The sequence below is a fragment of the Scyliorhinus torazame genome, chromosome 17 (assembly GCF_047496885.1).
Source record: "Scyliorhinus torazame isolate Kashiwa2021f chromosome 17, sScyTor2.1, whole genome shotgun sequence".
In the NCBI taxonomy this organism is placed as follows: Eukaryota; Metazoa; Chordata; class Chondrichthyes; order Carcharhiniformes; family Scyliorhinidae; genus Scyliorhinus; species Scyliorhinus torazame.
Genome location: NC_092723.1, coordinates 135848601 through 135875251, shown reverse-complemented (window position 1 = coordinate 135875251; position 26651 = coordinate 135848601). Strand labels below are relative to the sequence as shown.

The 26651-nt window shown below is 47.3% G+C and overlaps 1 protein-coding gene across 6 annotated transcripts in view; it reads left to right on the top strand.

Moving 5' to 3' along the window:
- The window catches only part of arhgap17a (Rho GTPase activating protein 17a), a 169255-nt gene that overhangs the window by 50426 nt on the left and 92178 nt on the right, over nucleotides 1–26651 (top strand). For all 6 annotated transcript variants that reach the window (XM_072481116.1, XM_072481111.1, XM_072481114.1 and 3 more), the window contains exon 2: nucleotides 15348–15387. In XM_072481116.1, the coding sequence (XP_072337217.1) occupies nucleotides 15348–15387 (40 nt within the window). The remainder of the gene's footprint in view (nucleotides 1–15347; nucleotides 15388–26651) is intronic.

The following is a 26651-nucleotide window of genomic DNA, read 5'->3' as shown; positions in this document are numbered from 1 at the left end:
TAAGATTGCAGAAGTCTGGGTAACCTCTGGAAAACTAAACTGTGTGACAGTTGTGGGTTGGCCCACTGACCGCACACTGGTATGATATGCAGAACTCTAATCCTGATGCAATTTCAAATTCAGTTAGTTGTGGAAGATGTTTTTTTTTAACTATCTCACTCCTGGAGAAATGAACTATTTTATTCCCAGGGTGAATTATCTGTTCTGATTCCTGTGAACTTGTATTGATTGAACAGTGAATTTCTTAAGAACCATAAAATCATACAATCCCTACAGTACAGAAGGAGGCCAAATGACCCACTGAGTCTGCACCGATCCTCCGAAAGGGCACCTTAACTAGGTTCAATCCCCCGCCGTATCCCTGTAACCCTCACCTAACCTTTGGACACTTCGGGGCAATTTAGCATGGCCAATCCACCTAACCTGCACATCTTTGGACTGTGGGAAGAAACCGGAGCACCTGGAGGAAACACATGCAGGCAGTCACCGGAGGTTGGAATTGAACCCAGGTCCCTGTGCTGTGAGGCAACAGTGCTAACCACTGTGCCACCCTGCTGACCACCTTGGTATAAATGGATTATTACAGTATGCCTTATTAAAGGGCAGTTTAATTTTTTTTGAGTTCATCAGACGTCGGCATCGCTGGCTAGGCCAGCATTTATTGCTTACCTTTAAGGCCATTGAAAAAATGGTGATGGCCTATTTTCTTTAACTGTTGCAGTTATTGTAACATAGATACAGCCGAAGTGCAGTTACGAAGGTAGCTCCAGGATTTTGACCCAGCGACAATGAAGGAACAGTGATATATTTCCACAAAAGGGTAGTGTATGACTTGGAGGGGAACTTGCCAGTGGTTGCGTTTCCATTTATCTGCTACCCTTGTCCTTCTAGATGGTAGCGGTCCTGAGTTTGGAAGATGTTGCCTCAGGAGGCTTGGTGAGTTCCTGCAATGCATCTTGTAGATGGTACAAACTGCTGCCACTGGACATCGGGTGTGGGAGTGAATGTTTATGGGTGGGATATCAATCAAGCTGACTGCTTATCCTGGATGGTGTCAGCTCCTTGTGTTGTTGGAGCTGCACTCATCTACACAAGGAGAGTGTATACCATCACAGTCCTGACTTGTGCCTTGTTGATAGTAGGCTTTGGGGAGTCAGGAGGTGAGTTACTCGCCACAGAATTCCTAGCCTCTGACCTACTCTTGTAGCCACAGTGTTTAGAAGGCTAGTCCAGTTCAGTTTCTGGTCAATGGTATCAACCAGGTGGTGTTATGGGGGATTCCGTAATGGCAATGGTCAGATTATATCTTGTTGGAGATGGTTATTGGCTGGCATTTGTGTGACGCAAATATTATTTGCCACTTATCAGTCCTAGCCTGGATATTGTCCAGGTTTTGATGAACATGGACTGCTTCAGTATCTGAGGAGCTGTGAATTATGCTGCAGATTGTACAATTGGATCTAGGATACTACATAGAGAAACTCCTGCAGTAATGTCCTGGAACTGAAATAGTTGATCTCCAACAACCACAAGCATCTTTCTTTTTAATAGGTATGGATCCAATAAGTAGAGTTTCCCCCCGATTCCCATTAACTCAAGTTTTGTTCGGCCTCCTTGATGCTGCACTTGATGACTTGATGTCAAGGACAGTCAGTCTCACCTCATCTCTAAAATTCAGCTCTTTTGTCCAAGGTAGAACCATGGTCGTAATTAACCCCATTACTGCGTTGTTGCCGGTGTCGTAGCTGTACTGGAACAGTTTGACTAGGAGTACGGCAAGTTCTGGAACACAAGTCTCAAGTACTATTGCTGGAATATTGTCAGGGCCCATAGCCTTTACAGTAACCAGGGTCTTCGGCCGTTTCTTGACATCATGTGGAGTGAATGAAATCGTCTGAAGACTGACATCTGTACTGCTGGGACCCTCTGGAGGAGGTCGAAATGCATCATCCACTTGGCACTTCTGGCTGATTTGTGTTTCAAATGCTTCAGCCTTGTCTTTTGCACTGAAATGCTGGGCTCCCCCATAATTGAGGGTGGGGACATTTGTATTTTACCTTTTTAAATGTTTCCAAATTTAGCAGTACAACAGTTTAACATATAATGCACCTAATATTGTATTTTATCCTTTTAAATGTTTCCAAATTTTGCAGTACAACAGTTTAACATATAATGCACCTGATATTTACGCGGTATTTACAAATTTTACACACATTGCTTCCGTCTGCTCTCTTTCTTCCCCCCCCCCCCCCCCCCCCCACTCCTTCCTAGTCGCTATTGGCTTTGAACATCGTGAAACAGGCTGATGAATAGCCCCCAGGCTTTGTGGAAGCCCTTGTCCGACCCTCAGATAGTGTACTTGATCTTCTCCAGGTGTAGGTCTGCCAGCCAGTCTACAGCTGATGGCGGTGCTGCTGATCGCCAGCCCAGCAGGATTCTCTGGCGTGATTAAGGAAGCAAATGCCAGGGCGTCAGCTCTCTTCCCCATATGTAGTTCTGGCCACTCTCAGGCACAGCTCCACCCTCACCCCCACAACCTTGGGCATTGCCTCAAAGAAGGCTGTCCAAAACACGACCGGTCTGGGGCAGGCAAAGAACATGTGGGCGTGGTTGGCCGGGCCTCCCTGGCCCCCATGCAAAAGCCATGATTGTTTTGTCTATCCCTTTGAAAAGCCTTGGGGATAAAGATCGTATGGATCTGAACAGGACGAGGAACCTCGGCCGTCGATTCATCGTAACCCTTTGCACCCTCCCCGCCAGGGAAAGCAGGAGTGCATTCCATCTCTGCAGGTACTTTCTTTACTTCCTCTGCCAGACTGGTGAGATTCCACGTAAATCTGTGTCCAGTCAGGGCTACCTGGATTCCCAGGTAGCAGAATTTACTTTGGGCTAGTTTGAATGGTAGATCCCTGAACTCTATCCCTCCCCCATTCGGGTTAACGGGGCGTGCCTCACTCTTGTCCAGGTTGAGTTTGTAGCCCAAGAAGGCTCCAAACTCTTCCTGGAGCTGCAGAATTGCTTTCCGGCCATTCTGTGGGTGTAAGATGTAGAGGAGCAGGTCATCTGCATAGAATGAAACTCTGTGCTCTCTGCCTCTTTTGCGTCTTGCAGAGCGATCGGCAGGCGTTGGATTGCCAGGGCGAACAAGAGTGGGGACAGTGGGCAACCTGCCTTGTGCCTCTATGCAGCTGGAAGTATTCAGCGCTGGTGGCATTGGTCCGAATGTTCTCCTTGGGAGCATTGTACAGGAGTTTCACCCATGAGGTGAGCCCCCTCCCTAGCCCAAATTGCTCCAGTACCTCAATGCGAAGGCCTTTTCTGCAGCCAGGGAGACGATCACTTCTCTCCCCGGATGGGGTTATTCTTACATTCAACAGCCACCTGCTGTTCGCAGTTAGCTGTCTACCCTTGACAAAACCTGTCTGGTCCTCTGCGACCACCTCTGGTACGCAGTCCTCCAGTCTCTTAGCCAGGACTTTTCGCATCCACATTGAGCAGCAAAATGGGTCTATATGATCAGCATACGGGGAGACAGGGAGGGGCGACACAGTGGGGCGGGGGAGCGGTCTTTGTTTTTTTTGGGTATCAGCGATATCGTGGCCGGTGTTAGTGTTGGAGGCAGGGTGCCTCTTGCTAATGAATCCACAAACATTTCCCGTAGGTGTGGCGCCAGGGCTGGTGGGAATTTTTTGTAGAAGTCCGCTGGGAACCCATCGGGTTCTGGCGCCTTTCCAGCCTGCATGGAATTGATACTCTCCATGATCTCTCCCAGACCTTTTGCTCTAAGGTCGGGGGCTCAGAGTACTTTGTATCGATCTCCGGATGGAGTCGACCAGTTGTTGCCATGCTGCCCTCTCTTCTCTACCTCTATGAGCCTTGTAGGCTATCTCTACCTCTACGAGCCTTGTAGGCTATAACCTCTTCACTAATCAATGCCTTGAGTGACTCCCAGACCGTGGACAAAAGGTCCATGTGCACCCTCCACATGGGGCATTGGGCACGGCCCGTCTCCCACCTCAAATCCATGTAATGTGGAGCATAGTCGGAGATGACTATCGCAGAGTATTCCGTCCCTACTATTTCTGGAAACACCGATTTCCCCACTGCAAAGAAGTCAATAGTGTGTATACTTTGTGCACCAGCGAAAATAATGAAAATTCCTTCTCATCGGGGTGCAGGAACCATAGGTTCAGTGCCCTCATCTGCTCCATGAAAGATCCCAACTCCCTAGCCATGCCTGTCTTTTTCCCCGTCTTGGGGTTTAATCAGTCCATCAGTGGGTCCTGTACACAGTTGAATCCGCACCGCATGATCAGTCGGTGTGTGTCGATGTCGGGGACTTCCGGCATGGTCTTCTTTATAAAATCCATGTCATCCCAGTTGGGCGCATACACATTTACCAGAACTACAGATGCCCTTGGGTCCGTAACCGTCCTTGTTGCCGTAAACACCGTCCTCTTGCTAATCAGCATGGCGACTCTCCTCGTCCCATAAAATGAGTGATACATCTGTCCCACCCAGTCCTTCCTTAACTGCAGGCGGTCCTTCTCCCTCAGGTGTCTCTTGCAGAAAGACTCTGTTGGCTTTCAAACTTCTTAAATGGGCCAAGACTCTGGATCTTTTCACTGGGCTGTTAAGTCCCCTGACATTCCAGGTGATAATCCTGGTGGAGGAAGTTTTGTCCCTCCCCACTTCCTGCAGGACCAACCATACTTACCTAGTGGACGCGCCCCTGCACTCCCCGTGGGGTTTCCCTTTGTTAGGGGGCAGTCCAAAACAGCAGCTGTCACTTTATGATAAGGTCCGCCCCCTGCGCTCCGGTGTTTCTCTTTGTGCAGTGGGCGCCCAACATAGCCACCATATGCTACATGGGTGCGCCCCTGCATTCCGGGGTTCCCCTTTGTTTTGGACCCTCCAAAGTGGCTGCGTGCGGCGCCATCTTGTTTCTCAGCCTGCACCTCACCTGCCGAAGCCAATCTGAAAACCAACCCTTTCTTCCTTTTGTGTTTCCTGTGTGTTCCTCCTCCCCCTGCCCCCCCGCCCATTTCCCCTTGTGCGTGCCCTGTCCCTGTCCCTCTCTTTTCCCCCCCCCCCCCCCCCCCCCCAACCCCGTCCTCCCTTGCTGTCTGTCTTCCTGTGCTAGTTAGCCCTGGTAGTGTGGTGGCCCCCTCTCTTGGGGCTGATCTTGCCCTTGTCCCATGCCCGCTGTCTGTCCGCTCCATCTGCCTATGCCTCACCCTCCCCTGCATCCCGCTGCCCTCGCCCTTTCCTGTGACCCAGTCTTTCTGATCAGAGCGAGGCAGCACAGTCCCGCACAAACATACCATGTGTTCATGATGTCTCTTTTCCTCTCTCTTTCCACCTCTGTTCCGCCTTCACCGCTGCCTCGCCTACCCCTTGTCGAGGCTGTTTGACCGAACAAACTCGTTTGCCTCAGCCGGGGTGTTGAAATAGTGTTCCTTGTTCTGGAACATTACACAGAGCCTGGCTGGAAACAGCATTCCAAATCTTACCCCGTTCTTGTACAGGGGCAATTTGGCTTGATTAAATTAGGCCCTGCATGTTGCCAAGTCCGCCCCAATGTCCTGAGATACCCAGATTTTGTGTCCTTCCCAGGTTCTCTCCTTGGTCTGTCTCGCCCATTTCAGGATGCTCTCACGATCCTGGTATCAATGTAGCTTCACAATGATCGCCCTCCCTTGTTCCCCCGCTTTGGGTTTCGGTCGGAGCGACATGTGCGCTCTGTCGATGTCTGGGGGGGGGTTGGGGAAGCTGTCTTTCCTGACTAGGTTGCCCGGCATTTGGGCAACGTAACCTGCCGGGTTCCTGCCCTCGATCCCCTCTGGCAGGCTCACAATTCAAATGTTACGGCATCGGGACCTGTTCGTTTGGTCCTCGATTTTCCCTTTTAAGCTCCCCTGGGCCGCCACCAACCTTTTGACTTCTGCCTCCAGGGCGATGATCCTGTCGCTCTGGTCTGCCAATGCTTTCTTCAATTCGTGGATCGTTTTTTCCTGCGCTTTCACCTTCTTCCCCAGCCCATTGATCGCTTTTTACATGGAGGCCATCACCTCTGTCACCCTCACCTTGATCGTGACCTGAATTTTGGCCTTTATCGCCTCTCTCATTGCGGTCAGTTCCTTCGTAAGGAATGTCTTCCATCCGTCTCCAGGTGGTGGGGGAAGCCTGATGCTCGGGTTGTCGATCTCCCTCTCTCTTGGGTGGCCGGGGCCCCCTCGCCTTGTGGGTCTGCTGGCTCGTTAACCTGTTGCTGGTGACCTTTTCCACCGCTTCTGCTGTTCCTTCGAAACTTCGAGCTCCAATTCGCTGGCATGCTGGTTCTATTCCTTTCTCAGTTAAGGGTGAGTTGCGTTCGAATTTTCGGGCGAAATTCGCCCAAAAGTGCCTATTTGGTTATGGTGTGGAGGAGAGCCACCTGATGTCTGTCTACTCAGCACATGACCATCACCGGAAGTCCCAGGATGGGGACATTTGTGGTGTCTTCTCCTCCAGTGAGTTGTTTAATTGTCCACCACCATTTATCATTGGATGTGGCAGGACTGCAGAGCTCAGATCTGATACATTTGCTGTGGAATTGCTTTGCTCTGTCTTTACTTGCTGCTTATGTTGTTTGGCACACAAGTAATCCAGTGTTGTAGCTTCAGGTTGGCACCTCATTTTTAGGTATGTCTGGTGCTGCTTTTGGAAAACTCACTTGCACCCTTGTGGAACCCCTAGCATGGTGGTAATGGTAGAATGGGGGACATGCTGGGCCAGATTGTGGTTGAGTACAATTCTGCTGCTGCTGATTGCCCATAGCGCCCCAGCGCCTCATGTAAACCCAGTCTGAGTTGCTGGATCTGTTCACGTTATCCTCCATGTGAAGACGGGACTTTGGTTCCACAAGGACTGTGTGGCAGTCACTCTTACTCATACTGTCATGGACAGATGCATCTGTGGCAGATTGATGAGGATTTGGAATCACGTGGGGCCAGATCTAGTAAAATCTGCAGATTCCACACTAGTGAACCACGGGTTTTTACGACAATTAACAAAGATTTAGTGATCATTATTAGTCTTTTAATTCTACATCTTTTTTGATTGAAATTCAATGTGGGATTTGCGCCATGGTCTCCAGAGCGTTACCCTAGTTTTCTGGATTACTAGTCCAGTGACAGGACCAATATCCCACAGCCTCACCTTAATGACACATTTCAGCAAACTACAGTAGCACTTGATGACCAGAGCTCGGTCGCACAGCGGTTAGCACTGTTGCTTCACAGTGCCAGGGACCCAGGTTCGATTCCCGGCTTGGGTCATCGTCTGCGTGGAGTCTGCACGTTCTCCCCGTATCTGCATGAGTTTCCTCTGGGTGCTCTGGTTCCTCCCACAAGTCCCAAAGATGTTCTTGTTAGGTGAGTTGGACATTCTGAATTCTCCCTCCGTATACCCGAACAGGCGCCTGATTGCAGCGACTAGGGGCCTTTCACCGTAACTTCATTGCAGTGTAATGTAAGACTACTTGTGACAGTATTAATATAAGCCTACTTGTAATAATAATAAAGATTATTATTGAATAAGTCGATTAATTTCTTATTGTTTCCATGAAAACCCAAATCATCAGCTTTGGCAAATTCTTGCATATTTCCTGTATTCGATTCAACTTTTTTCAGTTGTAAAGTATATTCTTGTCAGCTTATCTGTTGTACCTAAAAGAGTTCCATCAAGTATATTAAACAAATATCTGATCACAAATCAGTTACCAGAACATTGGGATAATGATTAGAAAGTGACTAAAATGTGTACTGCTCTGTGAAATTCCAGATTAATCAGAGGGCTCTTTGCGCTATTTGTGTGGGACCGAGAGGATTTCCTTTGTACTTTCTGCATCTTGTGCGGATCCCTGTGAGAGTTTAGACAATAACTGGAAGCTTAGTAATTGTTAAAAGGTTTTTTGATGTCAGAGGTTTGGGAGTAGGCTCAAAAATACTTCCCTTCTGCCTGGCCCAATAAAGTTGACCATTTGGAAGTGTTAGCATTAGCTGGGAATTCACTTCTCCTGTAAATAAGAGTGGACTGGAACCGTGGTTATTTGGATTGGGGGGACTGGTTTGTAATGTTTACCTCTAAATAAATGCTTATAAAAAAGGTTTTTAAAATTTGGCACCAGTTCCTTTACGGAAGTAACTAGCTTTCTGGAATAGAACATGGTAGCAGAGAACAGCTCTGAAGCATTGAAAGGGGCAAAATAACTTAACATGAAAGATACTTATTTATGTTTTGGAGAAGTTGAGTTCAAAGAGGTGTTTGAGGACAATGGAATTAAAGAGAAAAAGATATTTGAGGGAAAATGTTCAGCTGGGTTGTGGTGCCTGTGTGGGGGAAATGTCTTGGAGATTGGATCCATGTGGGGAGAAGGTGGTGAATGTTTTTAATTTAAAGCAGCCAGCCAGTTTCAAGCCCAAAAGTTTTCTTTGTTTTGTTTTCAGGACACAAATTGTTTCTTAACCTTCACATTGAATTTGGAGGAGTTCCAATTCTTTTCTCGCATCTAGTGGTGCACTAAGGCAGGTTTTTATCTGTTTCTACAGGTAGTAATTCCCAGAACAAGTCGCTGGTCTGTCGCCAGGGGCTTATAGCTTGAGGAGCACCATTTCACATCAAAGTGTGGCTGACCGGGAGGCATCTCTTACTGCCAGCCATGGCATGTTTGGAAGGATTGCAGATTGACATACTCAAATTGTTTGAACGCACCTACTTTGGCCATCAAGTCCTGGGTGACACCCGATCCTGGAACCTCTGGCTCAGGGGCAGGGATGCTATCCAAAGTGAAAATAATTATTTGTTTTGGGTAATACTGGATTTTTATAGTTAAAATCTATAAGGGGGTGGTTGCCAAGCATGTAGTTTACTTGTGTAATTTGACTAAGTGAGTTTTTTGGTGGTTGTTCTGCAAGACTGTTTTAACTGTGTAACTTTAATCTTCTGTGTGTAAGTTGTTTTTTTGTTCCTAAATTATTAATTTTTTAAAAACCTAATGGTGTTCCTGGAGTTTTATGCTTTTGAGGTCAGTAGCTTTTTCCTCCTCATTTCCAAAATACAAGAAAAAGGTTTATAACAGTAAGACCGTTTTCCCTCTGGAATTAACATCTGTGATCCTCACAATTGCTTGGGTTGTCATGTCAAGATCTAGTTGGCTTACGACGAATTACCAGAAATGGTGCTGCCAGTCAAGTCTGTCCTCTGTGCTATAAAGACTCAGAGCACGAGCAAGGATGGAAACCAAATCAAGTTGCCTGTTCAAGGTGTCTAAAGGTGGAGGACCATGAGTGATTCTGCTTCTCCCAACAATGGGGCGGGGGGGGTGGGGGGTGGGGTGGGGGGGGGCGGGGCCGGGGGGGGGGGGCGGGGGCAGTGGTAGGTGATGGTTGCACCACACTGCATGTAGACAAGTATAGTCAACCTCTATATTAACGGCAACACCGAGATATTTAACAGATTTCTCAACTTCTTGTTAGGAAAGGGAAGTATATCGTGTGCTCCAACAGAAAGCCCATATAGTTCTGGCAGACAAGGCTACATGGTGCCTGGAGTGGCAAGGAGGAGCCTGGAGGAGGCAACTTTCCTCCAATTCTGTCCGATTGGTACCTTGCAGGATCCCTATTTTCAGCCAGAGATCTTTATGGTCAAGGACCTTGTGCCAGGCCCTTTACCCCATCTCCATTTCTGACTGAGGCCATGCCACTTCAATGTGTACACTTTCGGGACTTGTGTGGAGCATGCACACCTCTTTACAGAAGTGTTTTCTCTCTCAACGTTATCTTCAGTGGTATGATGGATTTCAACTACATCTTCAAGTTAAGGGACTGGATAGGGTCCTTTGACTTGGTGGATGTCTGGCAGAATCTCAACCTCAATTCTATCACTTCCACTTCCTTGAAAGGACCAAAGGAGGAGGGTCCAGAATTGACTGCCTTGTGAGTCCTTGGGGAAAAGGTTGGTGGTTGGGTAGATGGCCCTTGGAGCAAGGTTGTCATTGATCTGCCCAAGAGGGGTTATCTCTGGTTGCCTGGCTTTTCCCCTCCGCACAGACCACAAAACCTTTCCAATGGTCATGTCTTCTCAGCTTGGCATTTTTTTTTTATTCGTTCATGGACATCACTGGCTGGGTCAGCATTTGTTGCACATCCCCGAGGGCATTTAAGAGTCAACCACATTGCTATGGGTCTGGAGTCACATGTAGGCCAGTTCAGGTAAGGATGCCAGATTTCCTTCCCTAAAGGACATTAGTGAACCTGATGGGTATTTACAACATTCAACACTGGTTTCATGGTCACCTTTTAGACTTTCCATTCCAGATTTTTATTGAATTCAAATTCCACCAACTGCCATGGCAGGATTTGAACCCGGGTCCCCAGCGCATTACCCTGGGTCTCTGGATTGCGAGACCAGTGACAATACTATCACGCCACTGCCTCCCCCTGCATTGTAGTGGTCCAACCCACCCAGTCCGACATAGTCCCATGCCAGTTGATGCAGACTGTGAAAGCACTTGGGTACAGGCTCATTTTGTTACCCAGATCCAACTTCTGTGCACGGCTATGACGTCTGATTAAGGTTGATGGACCTTTGATAGCAGCCTTTTTGGTGTAAGCTCAAGAAACCCAGGATTTCCCTTTTCCCAAACCCAATAAAATCTACCACATGGGAGTATTAATTGTTTGCTGGTGATGACATTAATTGGGGATTCGCCTGTGTTCCTAGAGATGGGAACAGACTGATTAATGATCTCATAGTTCGGGATCCTCTTGGAAGGAGCGACCACAATATGGTGGAATTTAAAATACAGTTGGAGGATGACCAGGTAAAATCAAACACTAGTGTTTTGTGCTTAAACAAAGGCGATTACAATGGGATGAGAGAAGAACTACCTAAGGTAGACTGGGAGTAAAGACTTCATGGTGAAGCAGTTGAGGAACAGTGGAGAACCTTCCGAGCGATCTTCAACAGTGTTCAGAAAAGGTTCATACCGACAAAAAAGAAAGATGGTAGAAAGGGGAAAAATCGACCGTGGATATTTAAGGAGGTGAGGGAGAGTATCAAATTGAAGGAAAAAGCATACAAAGTAGCAAAGATTAGTGGGAGACTAGAGGACTGGGAAGTCTTTAGGGGACAACAGAAAGCTACTAAAAAAGCCATAAAGAAGAGTAAGGTAGACTATGAAAGTAAACTGGCTCAGAACATAAAAGCAGATAGTAAAAGCTTCTACAAATATATAAGACAAAAAAGAGTGGCTAAGGTAAATATTGGTCCTTTGGAAGATGAGAAGGGAGATTTAATAATAGGAGACGGGGAAATGGCTGAGGAGCTGAACAGGTTTTTTGGGGCAGTCTTCACAGTGGAGGACACAAATAACATGCCAGTGACTGATGGAAATAAGGATATGATAGGTGAGGACCTTGAGATGATTGTAATCACTAAGGAGGCAGTATTGGGCAAGCTAATGGGGCTAAAGGTAGACAAGTCTCCTGGCACTGATGGGATGCATCCCAGAGTGTTAAAAGAGATGGCTAGGGAAATTGTAAACGCACTAGTGATAATTTATCAAAATTCACTAGACTCTGGGGTGGTCCCAGAGGATTGGAAAGTAGCAAACGTGACACCACTGTTTAAAAAAGGAGGTCGGCAGAAAGCGGGTTATTATAGGCCGGTAAGATTAACTTCGGTTGTAGGGGAAATGTTGGAATCTATCATTAAGGAGGCAATAGCGGGGCACCTGGAGGGAAATTGTCCCATTGGGCAGACGCAGCATGGGTTCACAAAGGGTAGGTCGTGTCTGACTAATTTGGTAGAATTTTTTGAGGACGTTACCAGTGCAGTAGACAACGGGGAGCCAATGGATGTGGTATATCTGGATTTCCAGAAAGCTTTTGACAAGGTGCCACACAAAAGGTTGCTGCATAAACTAAAGTTGCATGGCATTGAGGGTAAAGTCGTAGCATGGGTAGAGGATTGGTTAACTAACAGAAAGCAGAGAGTGGGGATAAATGGGTGTTTCTCTGGTTGGCAACCTGTAACTAGTGGGGTCCCTCAAGGATCAGTGTTGGGCCCGCAGTTGTTCACAATTTACATAGATGATTTGGAGTTGGGGACCAAGGGCAATGTGTCAAAGTTTGCAGACGACACTAAGATGAGTGGTAAAGCAAAAAGGGCAGAGGATACCGGAAGTCTGCAGAAGGATTTGGATAGGTTAGGTGAATGGGCTAGGGTCTGGCAGATGGAATTCAATGTTGCCAAGTGTGAGGCTACCCATTTTGGGAGGAATAACAGCAGAATGGATTATTATTTAAACGGTAAGATGTTAAAACATGCTGCTGTGCAGAGGGACCTGGGTGTGCTGGTGCACGAGTCGCAAAAAGTTGGTGTGCAGGTACAACAGGTGATTAAGAAGGCTAATCGAGTTTTGTCTTTCGTTGCTAGAGGGATGGAGTTCAAGACTAGTGAGGTTATGCTGCAATTGTATAGGGTGTTGGTGAGGCCGCATCTGGAGTATTGTGTTCAGTTTTGGTCTCCTTACCTGAGAAAGGACATATTGGCACTGGAGGGAGTGCAGAGGAGATTCACTAGGTTGATCCCAGAGTTGAGGGGATTAGATTATGACGAGAGGTTGAGTAGACTGGGACTGTACTCATTGGAGTTTAGAAGGATGCGGGGGGATCTTATTGAGACATATAAAATTATGAAGGGAATAGATAGGATAGATGGGGGCAGGTTGTTTCCACTGGTCGGGGAAAGCAGAACTAGGGGGCATAGCCTCAAAATAAGGGGAGGTAGATTTAGGACGGAGTGTAGGGGGAACTTCTTCACCCAAAGGGGTGTGAATCTCTGGAATTCCTTGCCCAGTGAAGCAGTTGAGGCTCCTTCTTTAAACGTTTTTAAGAAAAAGATAGATGCCTTTCGAAAGAATAAAGGGATTCGGGGATATGGTGTATGGGCCGGAGAGTGCAGCTGAGTCCACAAAGATCAGCCATGATCTCATTAAATGGCAGAGCAGGCTCGAGGGGCCAGATGGCCTACTCCTGTTCCTAGTTCTTATGTTCTTATGAAACAGGCTGTTGGATTAAGAGGCACATGTTTGTAATATGTTTCTGTTTGTAAATAAATGCCCATAAAAGTTAGTAAAATATTGACTCCAGTTATTTCTTTACCAGCTTGGGTTATAATAGGATGCGTTGTGCTATGTTTGTGGGAGCATAGGTGATTTTAATGGATCATTTTTGTCATTTATTTGAAGTGTCCTGGCTTCTGGTGATGTGCAGGAGGATTTAAAGCATTGTACACCAGCCTCTCAGGCAAATGGAAGAAAAAATTATCACAAGGATCAGTTTGAATATCTCTTGGTAGTAAAGTGTGGCACTAAAACCATCACAGAATCATAGAAATTTACAGTGTGGAAGGAGGCCATCCTACCAATGGTGGCCATGCCGGTTAACAAGGTGTCAACCAGCCGTATGTGACATTTTGGCTCTTAGTCCATGGTCTTGTAGGTTACGGCACTGCAGATGCATATTCAAGTACATTTGAGGTATTATGAGGGTTTCTGTCTCCACCATTCTTTAAGGCAGTGAATTCTAAATCCACACCAACTTCTGGATTAATTTTCTTCTTCATGAATCCCCTCTAAGTCTCCTATCTCTTACCCTAAATCTATGCCCCTGGCCCTGGACCCGTCCACCGAAGGGAATGGGGCCACCTTATCTACTCTTATCTGGACACCTCATAATTTTGTATGCTTCAATTAGATCTTCCCTCGGCCTTCTCTGCTCCAAAGGAACCAACCCTGGTCGATCCAACCTTACCTTTAAATTCTCCAGTCCAGGCAACGTCCTCTCCTGTGCAATCACACTTTTCTTATAGTTTTATTACCAAAACATGGCTTTTGTGAGATACTGAAACTTGGGGGCACAGTTTAAAAATTAAGGGATCTCCCATTTAAGGCAGAGGGAGGAGAATTCTTTTTCTCTGAGGATCATCTGTGGAATTCTCTTCCCCAGAGAGCCATGGAGGCCGGATTATAGATTATTTTTAAGGCTGAGTTAGATTCTTAATCGACAAGGGGGTCAAAAGTTGTAGGAGATGCACCGGAAAGTAGAGTTGAGGCCACAATCAAATCATCATGATCTTAACAAATGGCGGAGCAGACTCGAGGGCTGAATGACCTGTATGTACATATGTTCTTGTCCACGTAATACTCCAGTTTCAATGTAACCTCCCTTCTCTTAGATGCAGTATTATTGCTGAGAGATAGAATATATCTGCCCACCCACCATCGAGGATCTTTGGCCATACATTCCAAGGTCCTGCCATACTTTTTGTATCCTACTCTTTGTTTTGTATTGGCTTGCCTTGTTAGCCTACCGCAAATGCATTTCCTCACATTCTCCAGATTGAATTCACTTGACATCTTTGTGTAGTCTAAGCTTTCTTCAAATGTTATAAACCATACAGCCAATTTATCATTTGCAGACTTCTTAATCATACCCCCTATATTCAAGTCCAAATCATTGCTATTGACCACACAGTGTGACTGATTATTATCGATACTGACCCGACTGGTTGAAGATTTGGTGAATGTGGTTGATGATGGGATTTTCATTTCCATTAATGATAATTGGAAAGGAGACGAGAGTTATTTTGGTAATTGAATACTTTGAGACTTGTACAGCTAAAGGTGTGTTATTAGATGCTTTGTGGATGGATTTAATTCCTGCAACAGCCTCCTGCAGAGTGTTGAATACGCTCCAGGGAGCCCCTTGTTCTGCAACAGCATTTTCTTTGTAAATTTGAAAGCCAGTTTTCAACATTATCTGAGTGATTGGCAGCTTAGTGCTCAGTGTATTTAGGAAATTTATTTTACAGGGCTTTTACAGACTGCACAGTAAGTATTCCTTCGTATAAAGAGATCAATGTAGCTTAAACAATACTTTTTCTAGACATTCTCATTCTCCAGTGTGACAGTGGCAGTTTTGCTGATGTCATCACAGGAAGCAGTTTATGGATTTGACCACGGGTAACGTGTGGAAGCTTAGTGTCTTGACACAAAACTGACTCCGAGGCGTAATTACCCCTAGAACAAAACTTGGTCAATGTCTATCAAGAAGGAGAATCAGGAATTTCCAAATATCAAGGGATTGGGGTGAAAGCATGAATGTCATAGGCGGAGGGGGGAAATGTCGGTGTTTGAGGAAGACTTGCATGTAAAGTGAAAAGGAGGACTTTTTGTGTAATTCCGTATGATCTTGGAAATTTAAAGACCATTCTAATCACGCATGCTTCTTCTATTTCAGGGCTGAGAAGACCGAGGTACTGAGTGAGGACCTTCTGCAGGTAAAGGATCTCATTTTGATTGCTTTTGAGGATTAGCATTCCATACATCAGGCAGTTGAAGATAGTTGCCCAGCATTGTGAATAGCATAAAAGCTTGTTGAATGTGAAGGAAGCGCCTCCGTATAGATCCAATCATGACGAAGCACACTCGTCATGATTTTTCTATGTCAACATTGTGTGTGTGTATATGTTTAAAGCATAATTAAATATGAGCGAGAAATTCTTCTGTCATGGAGGAAGACCTGGATTCTGGATACTTTGAAGTATTGACCCCTTTGGCAGACTGAGTTAGGACAACAAATAGTTTTTAATTTTATTACCAATTTTATCATTCCATTTACAGTAGTAGATGTGCAGCCTCGACATTGCCCGTACGTGGTTGGTGGTCCTTAATGTCATGGTAAAAGTCCAGGTGAACAGCAGCTGACTATAAATGTAATGCAACATCTGAAGAATGTAGAGATTACTGGGGGGTAAGCAAATATACTGGGTGAAGGGATGTTGCTGTAATTAGTTGAATGCATTCTTCCAGGTATCGCAGTTCCCAACCTAGAAATTAACCAAAAGCTGGAAGGCCTCTCATTTGGTTTTGTTATGAAACCCAAGTTACCTTAATCTTGAGTGCGGATATCGGGAATTCCAAGTCCCGATGGATCTCTGACAGGAAGAGGCCCCAAGAAGAGGCCGGCCATGTGCTTAAGATGTCAGAGTCCCGATTGCAAAAGCAAATCTTCTTTGCCCAGCTCTAGGAAGGCTTGTGGACAAGACGAGGACAAAGGAAGCGTTTCAAAGACACCCTGAAGGCTTACCTCGGGAAATGCAACATATATATCAACACCTAGGAGACCCTTGCTCAGAAGAGACCTACTTGGTGAACCCCCTGATTGAAGGGACTGAATTCTTTGAGGACACCCAACAACAAGAGGAGACCTGGAAAAGGAGCCAGAGAAAGGAATACCAGCGATCTAGAGTCCAAGGACCGATCCCACTTTGCAGAGACACCTGCCAAGTGTGCGGTCGAAGATGTGGCACGCGGATTGGGCTCATCAGCCATGCAGGAACCCATGACTAGTAACACTGAGTTTTAAAAAATTAATTTATGGGATGTGGACATCACTGGTTACGCCAGCATTTAGTGCCCATCCCTAGTTGTCTTTCAGAATATGTTGGTGAGTTGCCTTTTTGAACTGCTGCGGTCCTTGAGGTGTAGGTACACCCACTGTGCTATTAGGGAGGGAGTTCCAGGACGTTGCTCCAGTGACGGTGAAGGAGCGGCGGTATGTTTTCAAGTCCGGGTGGTGAGTGACTTGGAGGGGAACCTCCAGGTGGTGGGGTTCCCGGGTATATGCTGCTCTTGTCGTTCTAGATTGTGGTGGCCGTGGGTTTAGAAGGTGCTGTTGGAGGAAGGTTTGAATGTTTGTGGAAGGGGAACAATTAAGATGACTGCTTTGTCCTGGATGGTGTCAAGCTTCTTGTGTGTTGTTGGAGCTGCACTCATCCAGGCAAGTGGCGAGTATTCCATTACACTCCTGACTTGTGCCTTGTAGATGGTGGACAGGCTTTGGGGAGTCAGCAGCTGAGTTAATCACTAGGATTCCTAGCCTTTGACCAGCCCTGGTAGCCACGGTATTAATGTGGCTAGTCCAGTTCAATGATAACCCCGAGGATGTTGATTGCAGTGGATTCAGCAATGGTAATGCCATTGAATGTCAAGCGGTGGTGGTGGTTCAATCCTCTTTTGTAGGAGATGGTCATTCCCTGTCAATTGTGTGGCACGAATGTTCCTTGCCACTTGTCAGCACAAGCCTGGATATGTCCAGGTCTTGCTGCATTTGGACATGGACTGCTTCATTATCTGAGGAGTCACGAATGGAGCTGAACATTGTACAGTCATCCACTAACATGCCCACTTCTGACCATATGATGGAAGGGAGGTCATTGATGTAGCAGCTGAAGATGGTTGGGCTTAGGGCACTACCCTGAGGAACACCTGCAGTGATGTCCTGGAGCTGAGATGATTGACCTCCAACCACCACAAACATCTTCCTTTGTGCCAGGTATGACTCCAACCAATGCAGAGTTTTCCCCCTGATTCCCATTGACTTCAGTTTAGCTAGGGCTCCTTGATGCCATAGTAGGTCAAATGCTGCCTTGATGTCAAGAGCTGTCACTCTCACCTCGCCTCTACTGTTCAGACTCGTTGGTGAGTGATTGACGAAGAAGAATTCAGCCTGGTTTTCATTTGTATTGCAACCTGAGATCTGTCGTAAGCATCTTTTTTATTGTGTTTCATCTTCCCTCTCTTGACATTCAGGGAGTTTTGGGTTTGTTTGGCCTATCTTTCCTTGTCGTTTGAATGTACCTTGACTGTACCATCTTTTTTATCTTTATACAATTAGGGAACTGAAAGAAGGAGTGTAAGATGATAACATTTTCCTTGGGCTCAGATGATTTTTGTTTTTGAAAAACATTTATTAAGGCATTTAAAATTTTATAATAGTAACTGTAACCAGTACAAATATAAACATAATGCAAGGATCGCCTCCCTCCCTCACAAGTCCCACCGCCTCGAAACCGTAATCTAAACCCCCCCCCCCTCCACACCTCTGCTGACAGTTTTCTCCAAAGAAGTCGACAAACGGCTGCCACCTCTGGACGAACCCTAGTATTGACCCTCTTGGGGCGAACTTAATTTTCTCAAGTCTGAGAAACCAAGCCATGTCACAAAGCCAGATCTCTGAATTTGGGGGCTTCGAGTCCCTTCACACTAGCAATATCCGTCTCGGGGCTGCCAAGGAGGCAAAGGCCTCTCACCCACTGGACTCCCGAATCTTCCGACACTCCGAAAATCTCTGGACTTCTCTCTTTCTCCCCCCCCCCCCCCAACCACCACCACCACCAGCTCATCTTCCCATTTGCGCTTTAGCTCCTCTGCGTTTTCTCCGACTCTTCGTAAATAAATATCCGAAAACTTCCTCTCTCCCACCCCCTTTCTGGAAAATACCCTCTGTATCCCCCGTGGCGGTAGGAGCGGAAAGGTCGACACCTGCCGTTCCAAAAAATCCAGTACCTGCAGATATCTGAATCCATTTCCTGCTGGCAGTTCAAATTTCTTCTCTAAATCCTTCAAACAGGGGAAGATCCCATTTGTAAATAGGTCCCCCATCCTCTCAATCCCTGCTCTCTGCCATCTCCAAAATTCCCCATCCAGCCTTCCTGGTACAAGCCAATGGTTATTGCCGATTGGAGCCCAGACTGATGCTTCCTCCACTGCCCCCAGACTCTCAGGGCCGCCACCACTACTCGTTTAAAAAAGCCCCTTGGGATAAAGATGGGGAAAAACAAACAGAAACCTCAGGAGGGTCATTTTCATGGTCTGTACTCTCCCTGCCAGTGACAGCAGGAGCATGTCCCACCTTTAAAAGACGTCCTTCATCGGTTCTACTAGCCGGGTCAAATTTAGTTTAAGTAACAGCCCCCCAGTCCTGTGCCACCTGGATTCCCAAATAACAAAAGCTCTCTCAATCTTTGAATAGCAGCTCTCCCAATCTCCTCTCCTGCCCCCTTGCCTGGATCGCAAACACCTCACGTTTCCCCATATTCAATTTGTACCCTGAAAACCGGCCAAATTCCCCTAATCCTCAATCTCTCCCATCCCCCCCTAACAGGTCAGAAATATACAGGAGCAGGTCGTCGGCGTACAGTGAGACCCTGTGTTCTAACCCCCTCGGACCAAACCTTTCCAGTCCCTTGAAGCTCTTAGCACCATCGCCAGTGGCTCTATGGCCAAAGTGCACAGCAGTGGAGAGAGGGGGCATCCTTGCCTAGTCCCCCGTGCAATTTAAAATAGTCCGACGTCAACCGATTTGTTCGGACACTCGCCACCGGTGCGTGGTGCAACAACTGGACCCGATCAATAAAGCCTCGCTCAAACCCGAACCGCCCCAACACCTCCCACAAATAGTTCCATTCCACCCTGTCGAAGGCCTGTTCTGCATCCATCGCGACCACTACTTCCACCTCCCTCCCCTCTGGGGGCATCATGATCACGTTTAAGAGCCTTCTAAAGTTGTCCGTTAGCTGTCTGCCCTGAACAAACCCCGCCTGGTCCTCCCCTATCACCTCTGGGACACAATCTTCTATCCTTGAGGCCAAGATTTTAGCCAACAGTTTGGCATCAACATTCAATAGGGAAATTGGCCTGTATGACCCGCATAGCTCAGGGTCCTTGTCCAGCTTCAGGATCAGTGAGATCAAGCCCTGTGATATTGTCGGGGAAAGAGCCCCCCCCCCCCCCCCCCCCCGTTCCCTTGACTCATTAAATGTCCTCACCAGCAGTGGGCCCAGCATCTTGGAGAACTTTTTGTAAAATTCCACTGGGTAGTCGTCCGGACCCGGGGCCTTACCTGACTGCATGGCCTCTAGCCCCTCTGCTATTTCTTCAATCCTGATCAGGGCTCCCAGCCCATCTACCAACCCTTCCTCCACTCTCGGAAACTCCAGCCCTCCCAGAAACTGCCTCATCCCTTCCACCCCAGCTAACGTTTCTGACTCATAGCCGGCTGTAAAACTCCTTAAACGCCTCGTTCACCCCTGCTGGGTCCAAGACCATGTTCCCAGTTCTGTCCTTCACTCTACCTATCTCCCTGCCCGCCTCCCTTTTCCTTAGCTGGTGTGCAAGCATTCTGCTTGCCTTCTCTCCATACTGCTATATCGCCCACCTCTACTTCCTCAGCTGCTCCATCGCCTTCCCCGTGGACAACAGGCCAAACTCCATCTGTTGCTTCCGCCGCTCCTTCAATAACCCTGCGTCCGTGGCCTCCGCGTATCTCCTGTCTACCTGGAGTATTTCGCCAACCAATCTATCTACTTCTGCTGTCTCCACCTTCCTCTTGTGGGCCTTTATTGATATTGCTCCCCTCTAACCACTGCCTTCAGCGCTTCCCAAACCATTGCTGCCGTGACTTCCCCTGTGTTGTTTATTTCCAGATAGTTCTGGATGGACTCCCTCACAGGCCCGCACACCCCCTTGTCTGCTAACAGTCCTACGTCCAATCTCCATTGCGGGCCCCCCTCCTTGCTCACCTGTAAATCCACCCAATGTGGGGCATAGTCCGACACAGCAATCGCCGAATACTCGGTATCAACCACCCCCGCCAGTAGAGCCCTGTTCAGGATTAAAACATCAATCTGGGAGTATGCTTTATGTACATGCGAAAAGAAAGAAAACTCCTTCGCTCTTGGCTGACCAAACCTCCATGGGCCGCCCCCACCCATCTACTCCATAAACCCCTTTAGTTCCTTGGCCATTGCTGGCACCCGCCCCGTCTTTGAGCTCGACCGGTCCAACCTTGGATTAATGACCATATTAGAGTGTGTGTCTCTTTCCCCCCCCCCCCCCCCCCCCCAATGATCCGGGATCTTCCCTAACACCCGTCTTCTAAACTCCGCATCATCCCAGTTTGGTGCGTAGACGTTCACGGGCACCACCGGTGTCCCCTCCAGCTTCCCGCTGACCATGATATACCTGCCCCCCCATATCCGCAACTATTTTCCCCGCCTCAAATGACACCCGTTTATTAATCAGGACTGCGACACACTATTCTTGGAGTCCAACCCCGAATGAAATATCCGCCTGACCCACCCCTTCCTCAATCTGGTCTGATCTGTTACCCTCAGGTGTGTCTCCTGTAGCATTGCCACGCCTGCCTTCAATCCCCTCAAATGTGTGAACACATGAGTCCTCTTAACTGGCCCATTCAGCTCTCTAACGTTCCACGTGATCAGCCTGACCGGGAGGCATCTCGCACCCTCTTTCTCCTCTCTTTCCCCCCCCCCCCTGCCGATCACCCTTCTTAGGCTAGCCTCCAGTTCACACCCCTGCAGGCCCGCCCTTCGGCACCCTCCGCCCTCGACCTCCCATTTGTCTCCCAACAACAATCCCTCCCCTGTCAACAGAGCAATTTACCCCCCCCCCCCCATTAACAGGAGAACAATTCCAACCCCCTTTAGCAAACTTATCATCTGCTCACCCCCCACTGCGCTTCCGTGAGCTAGCCTGCCCAGCTAGCCTGGTAGCTCTCCCCCCCCCCCCCCCCCCCCCCATGGCGCCAAGCATACTACCCACTATTGTTTCCCCCCCCCCCCCCCCCCCCCCACCCCCACTCGGACATATATATTAAAAAAACACAGTTCCAACCAAACACAAAGAAAAGAGAAAGAAGATCCATCCACCCTTCCCCCACTAGTACCAGGTTAGCTTTCAAAACTGAGCAACAGCCCAAGAATCAATATTAAAAAAACATTTCACATACAGGTCAAAAGCGAGAATAACTTTAACAAAATCGATACAGCATTACCCGTCCCAAGAGTTCAGTGTCCTCAGTCACCTGCCAGCTCTTTACTTTTAATGAAGTCCATCGCCTTGTCCGGCGACAGAGTTCCTGATCTTCAAAATTGACCCATAAACGAGCTGGATATAGCAGCCTGAATTTCACATCTTCTTGAAAAGGGTCGATTTTACTCTGTTGAATCCCGCGCAGATCCACACCCAGGTCCTGCTAGATGCGCAGCATGCTGTTCTGCCACTTGCAGCTGCGTGACTGCTTGGCCCACCGCAAATCTGTTCCGTATCCAGGATCCGGTGCATTCGCATCACCCATTAGCTTCTCAAGAATATTCGCCACATATGCCCTTTCATCCGTTCCCTCGCAGCCTTCAGGGAGGCCGACGATCCTCAACTTCTGTCGATGGGACCTATTCGCCAGGTCCTCCACCTTCTGCAGCCTTTTCTGCTGATCCCTCATCAACCCCCCCTGTAACTTCAGCTCAGTTAGGTGTTCCCCGTGCTTGACCACCTTGTCCTCAACCTTCTGGATCGCCCGACCTTGGCCTTCCAGCCCCTGCTCCACCTGGTCGATCAATGCCTTGATGGGGTCTAGACCTTCCTCCTTTAGCTTGCCGAAACACTCCTGAATAACCAGCTGTTCCGTTGACCACTGGGCTGCATCTCCGCCATATTTTTCTGTGCTATGGGTTTTACACGTGCCTTCTCTGCTCAATTTTGTTCTTCTTATACAACCACTTCTGGTCCACGTCTCCATATACTGATGTGGGATTCCTGTTCACTATCCCATCCGCTCCCGATTTTTCAAATCAAATTCAAAAAAAGTCAGGGGAAAAGGTCCAAAAGATCCGGCACGAGTGGGAGCTACCAAATGTGCGACCTCCTACTCCATGGCAGCCACCGGAAGTCTCCGGCCCAGATGATTTTAACACTAATTAAAATTTTGATGCAGCTTTTTAATATTGTTAAAATATGTCTCTGTGATTCTCTGGAAATTTTGGTATAACTTAGTAACTGGAGGATCAATGTAAAGTTCAGCATAATTGCTGCTTTTGCTCGTTTGGAACACTCGGGGTGGCTTTATCAAATACAGTACTGTGGAAGAACCTGTAAAATCGCTTTAATTTCTCTGCATGGTAGAGACATTTAAAACCAGCTTCTCCATAACTATAGTCCACCAGGGATTGTCCTGTGGAAAATGTATGTTATACATGTTTTCCAGGCAATCATTTTTGTGGACTTCTGACAAAACCATTGTTTCATTTAGTTCTGTATTGTTCTGAAAACTTGTTTTCATTTATAATTATAGTTTACGAGAATCCTCACTGTTCCTCACAGTACAAATTGCTCTTACCCTGGCTGCACTTTTATTTCACAGATTGAAGTGAAAAGTCTACACAATGTTCTGAAAATTCTACTTGAGTTAGAGTCATGAGCACAGAAACGGGCCCTTCAGCCCATTGTGCTGTGGCGATTTAAGTGCTTGTACAGATGCTTCTTAAATGCTGCAAGAGTACCTGCTTCCACCACCCCCTCAGGCAGTTCATTCTATGTTTCCTCCACCCCTCTGGAGGAAAAATCTTTTCTTTGTTTCCCCTCTAAACCACTTACTCCTCACCTTGAACCTATGCCCTCTGGTCTTAGACGCCTCTGCCATTGGGAAAAGATGATTACGATCTACCCTATCTATGCCACTCATAATTTTGTGTACCTCGATCAGATCCCCCCTCAGCCTCATCTGCTCCAGTGAAAACAAACCCAGCCTATCTAGTCTCTCCTCATAGCTGAAACTTTCCATCCCAGGCAATATCATGGTGAATCTCCGCTGCATCGCCTCCAGTGTAATCACATCCTTCCGATGGTGTGGCAACCAGAACTGCACACAATATTCCATCTGTGGCCTAATGAATGTTTTGCAAAGTTGTACCAAGACCTCCCTGCTCCTATATTCTATGCCCCGGCTAATGAAGGCAAGCATTCTGTATGCCTTCTTCACCACCCAATTTGCCTGTGCTGCCACCTTCAGGGATCCATGGACTTGTACACCAAGGTCCCTTTGTTCCTCAACACTCCCTAGGGAGCTACCATTCATTATGTATATCCTATCCTTGTTAGACCTCCCAAAATGCATCACCTCACTTGTCAAGATTAAATTCCATCTGCCATCGCATTGCCCAATTTAGACCGGCTGATCAATATCAGTCTGTAGCCTTCGACTATCCTCCTCACTATCAACGTGACCACCAATTTTCATGTCATCTACAAACTTACTAATTATACCTTGTACACTCACCACCAAGTCATTAATGTATATAACAAACCGCAAGGGTGATCCCTGTGGCACACCTCTGATCACAGGCTTCCAATCACAAAAGCAACCCTCCACCATCACGCTTTGCTTCCTATTAACAAGCCAATTTAGGATCCAATTTGTGAGCTTGCCTTGGATGCCATTGGCTCTAACCTTCAATGTGAGACCTTGTCAAAGGCCTCAGTGAAGTCCCTATTGTTGCTCGTATTAGCCTTAGTTTTATTAGCTCTAATTCTGTCACCTTTGCTCACGAGTCGCCAGGTATCTTTCTGATACCGCCACGTGGTTCAAGCTGTAGTTATGATTAATAAGACAGCACACAGCTTAGTAAAATTAAAATCAACGGTCATTTATTATGTACAGCAATAAATACTTACACAATAATCCTACTTTCTAGATTACTACCTACCACTACTGGCCAATACTTAACTTTGGGAATGGCTCACCAGGTCAGGGAAACAAATGGCTTATCGAATTGGGTCTGGCCTGCGGGATTCAAAAGGCTGATACAGGTCGATGGCTAGGAGTCTCTATTGGGTAGCGATCGCTGGAGTCAAACTTACGGTTGCTGGTCGATGGTTCTTGCGAAGGTTGCGAGCAGAAGAAGAAGGGAGAGAAGGGCCGATCTGAACTTGGCCCCTATTTTTATAGGGCCCAGGGGCTTCCCGCCTCTCAGAGCGGACCTTGACCCTGAGTCCCAAGTGATTGGACTTGTTCCCAATCACTGGGTTCGATATGCTCCAATAATGGGGCGATTCCTCGATCGGGGGGGGTGGTCGTGCACCTGTCTTTGTTTCGGCCACTGCAGGCGCCGACAGGTCTGGCCCGGCATTCAATTGGTAATATGTTGCAATTGTTCCCGGGGATAGCCGATTAAACTGCAGATATCTGGGTTGATGTGCTACTAATGGTCGCAGGTATCGATCTGGGCGGACTTCCCCAGAGCCGAATACGCTAATCTGTCTGCAGCTGTCCGTTTGTGCCCTGTTGGCTGCTTTTCCCTTCAGCCTTTTGGGTTAGCCATTTTATATCGGGTTTTGGCCAAATTAATCGGGAATCAGCCATTTTAGGTGGCTACACTATAAACCACATCAACTGTGCTACTTTCATCAATATATTTAGTAACCTTTTCAAAAACCTCAATTGAGTTAGTTAGACAGGGTCTCCCAGCAACAAATCTGTGCTGACTATCCCTGATCAATCCCTGCTTTTCTAATGTTGATTAATCCTGTGCCTCAGAATTTATTCCAATGATTTCCCTACCACTGACGTTAGACTAACTGGCCTGTAATTACCTGGATTATCCCTGCTGCCCTTTTTGCATAAAGGTAGCACATTTGCTATTCTCCAATCCTCTGGCACTTCACCTGTGCCGAGCGACTATTCAAATATCTCCGTCAGGGCTCCAGTAATCTCCTCCCTTGCCTCCCATAGTGGCCTGGGATACATAAAATCATAGAATGTACAGTGCAGAAGGAGGCCGTTCGGCCCATCGAGACTGCATCGCCCTTGGAAAGAGCACCGCACTTAAGCTCATACCTCTACCCCATCACCTTAACCCAGTAACCCCACCTAACCTTTTTGGACACTTGAGGGCAATTTTAGCATGGCCAATCTACCTAACCTGCACATCTTTGGACTGTGGGAGGAAACCGGAATACCCGGAAGAAACCCACGCAGACAGGGAGAACGTGCATCTCATCAGGCCCTGGGGATTTATGCGCCTTTATGCCTGCTAAAACATCTGGTGTGGCTCGCCCCACCGGCAGCGGATTCTCCGTCCAGCCAGCCAATGGGGTTTCCCATTGTGGGCAGTCACACGTCGTCGGGAAATCCCTGGGCTTGGGTGCGCTGCCAGCGCAACGGAGAATCCCGCCAGTGGAGAATCCAGCCCCTGATGCCTCATTCTTATTAATCTTAACGTGCTCTAGAACTTGACCGTCCCAACTGAAATCTCCAGCTACCCTGTCTTTCTCCTTAGTGAATACAGATGAAAGATATTCATTTCCAAACTCACCCACGTCCTCTAGATCCACGCACAGATGACTCCTTTGGTCCCTAATGCACCCACTCTTTCCCTCTTTTTGCTCTTAATATATTTATAAAACACCTTGGGGTTTTCCTTAACCCTATATGCCTATGATATTTCATGGCCCCTCTTTGTCTTCCTAATTTATTTTTTTAAGCACCCCCCCCCCCCCCCCCCCACACGCGCACACTCTGTATACTCCTGAAGGACCTTCCCTGTTTTCATTGCTCTATACTTGCCATATGCATTTTTTTCTCTTAATCAAACCCTCAATATCCCTTCACATCCATGATTCCCTGGTCTTGCAACCTTTGCCCTTCACTCTTAGAGGAACACATTGGCCCTGAACTCTCACTCTTTTAATACTACCGCTTCTCAAATGTAGATTTACCTGCATATAGCTGCTCCCAGTCTACGTTTGCCAGATACTGTCTAATGATATTGAAATTGGCCATCCTCCAATTCAGACACTTGATTTCTATTCCCAAAATGCTTGTCCACTGAATTTTGACTACTTGACTGGCTTCATTTCCTAGAATTAAGTCTAGCATTGCCCCATCCCAAGGAGCACTACCCAC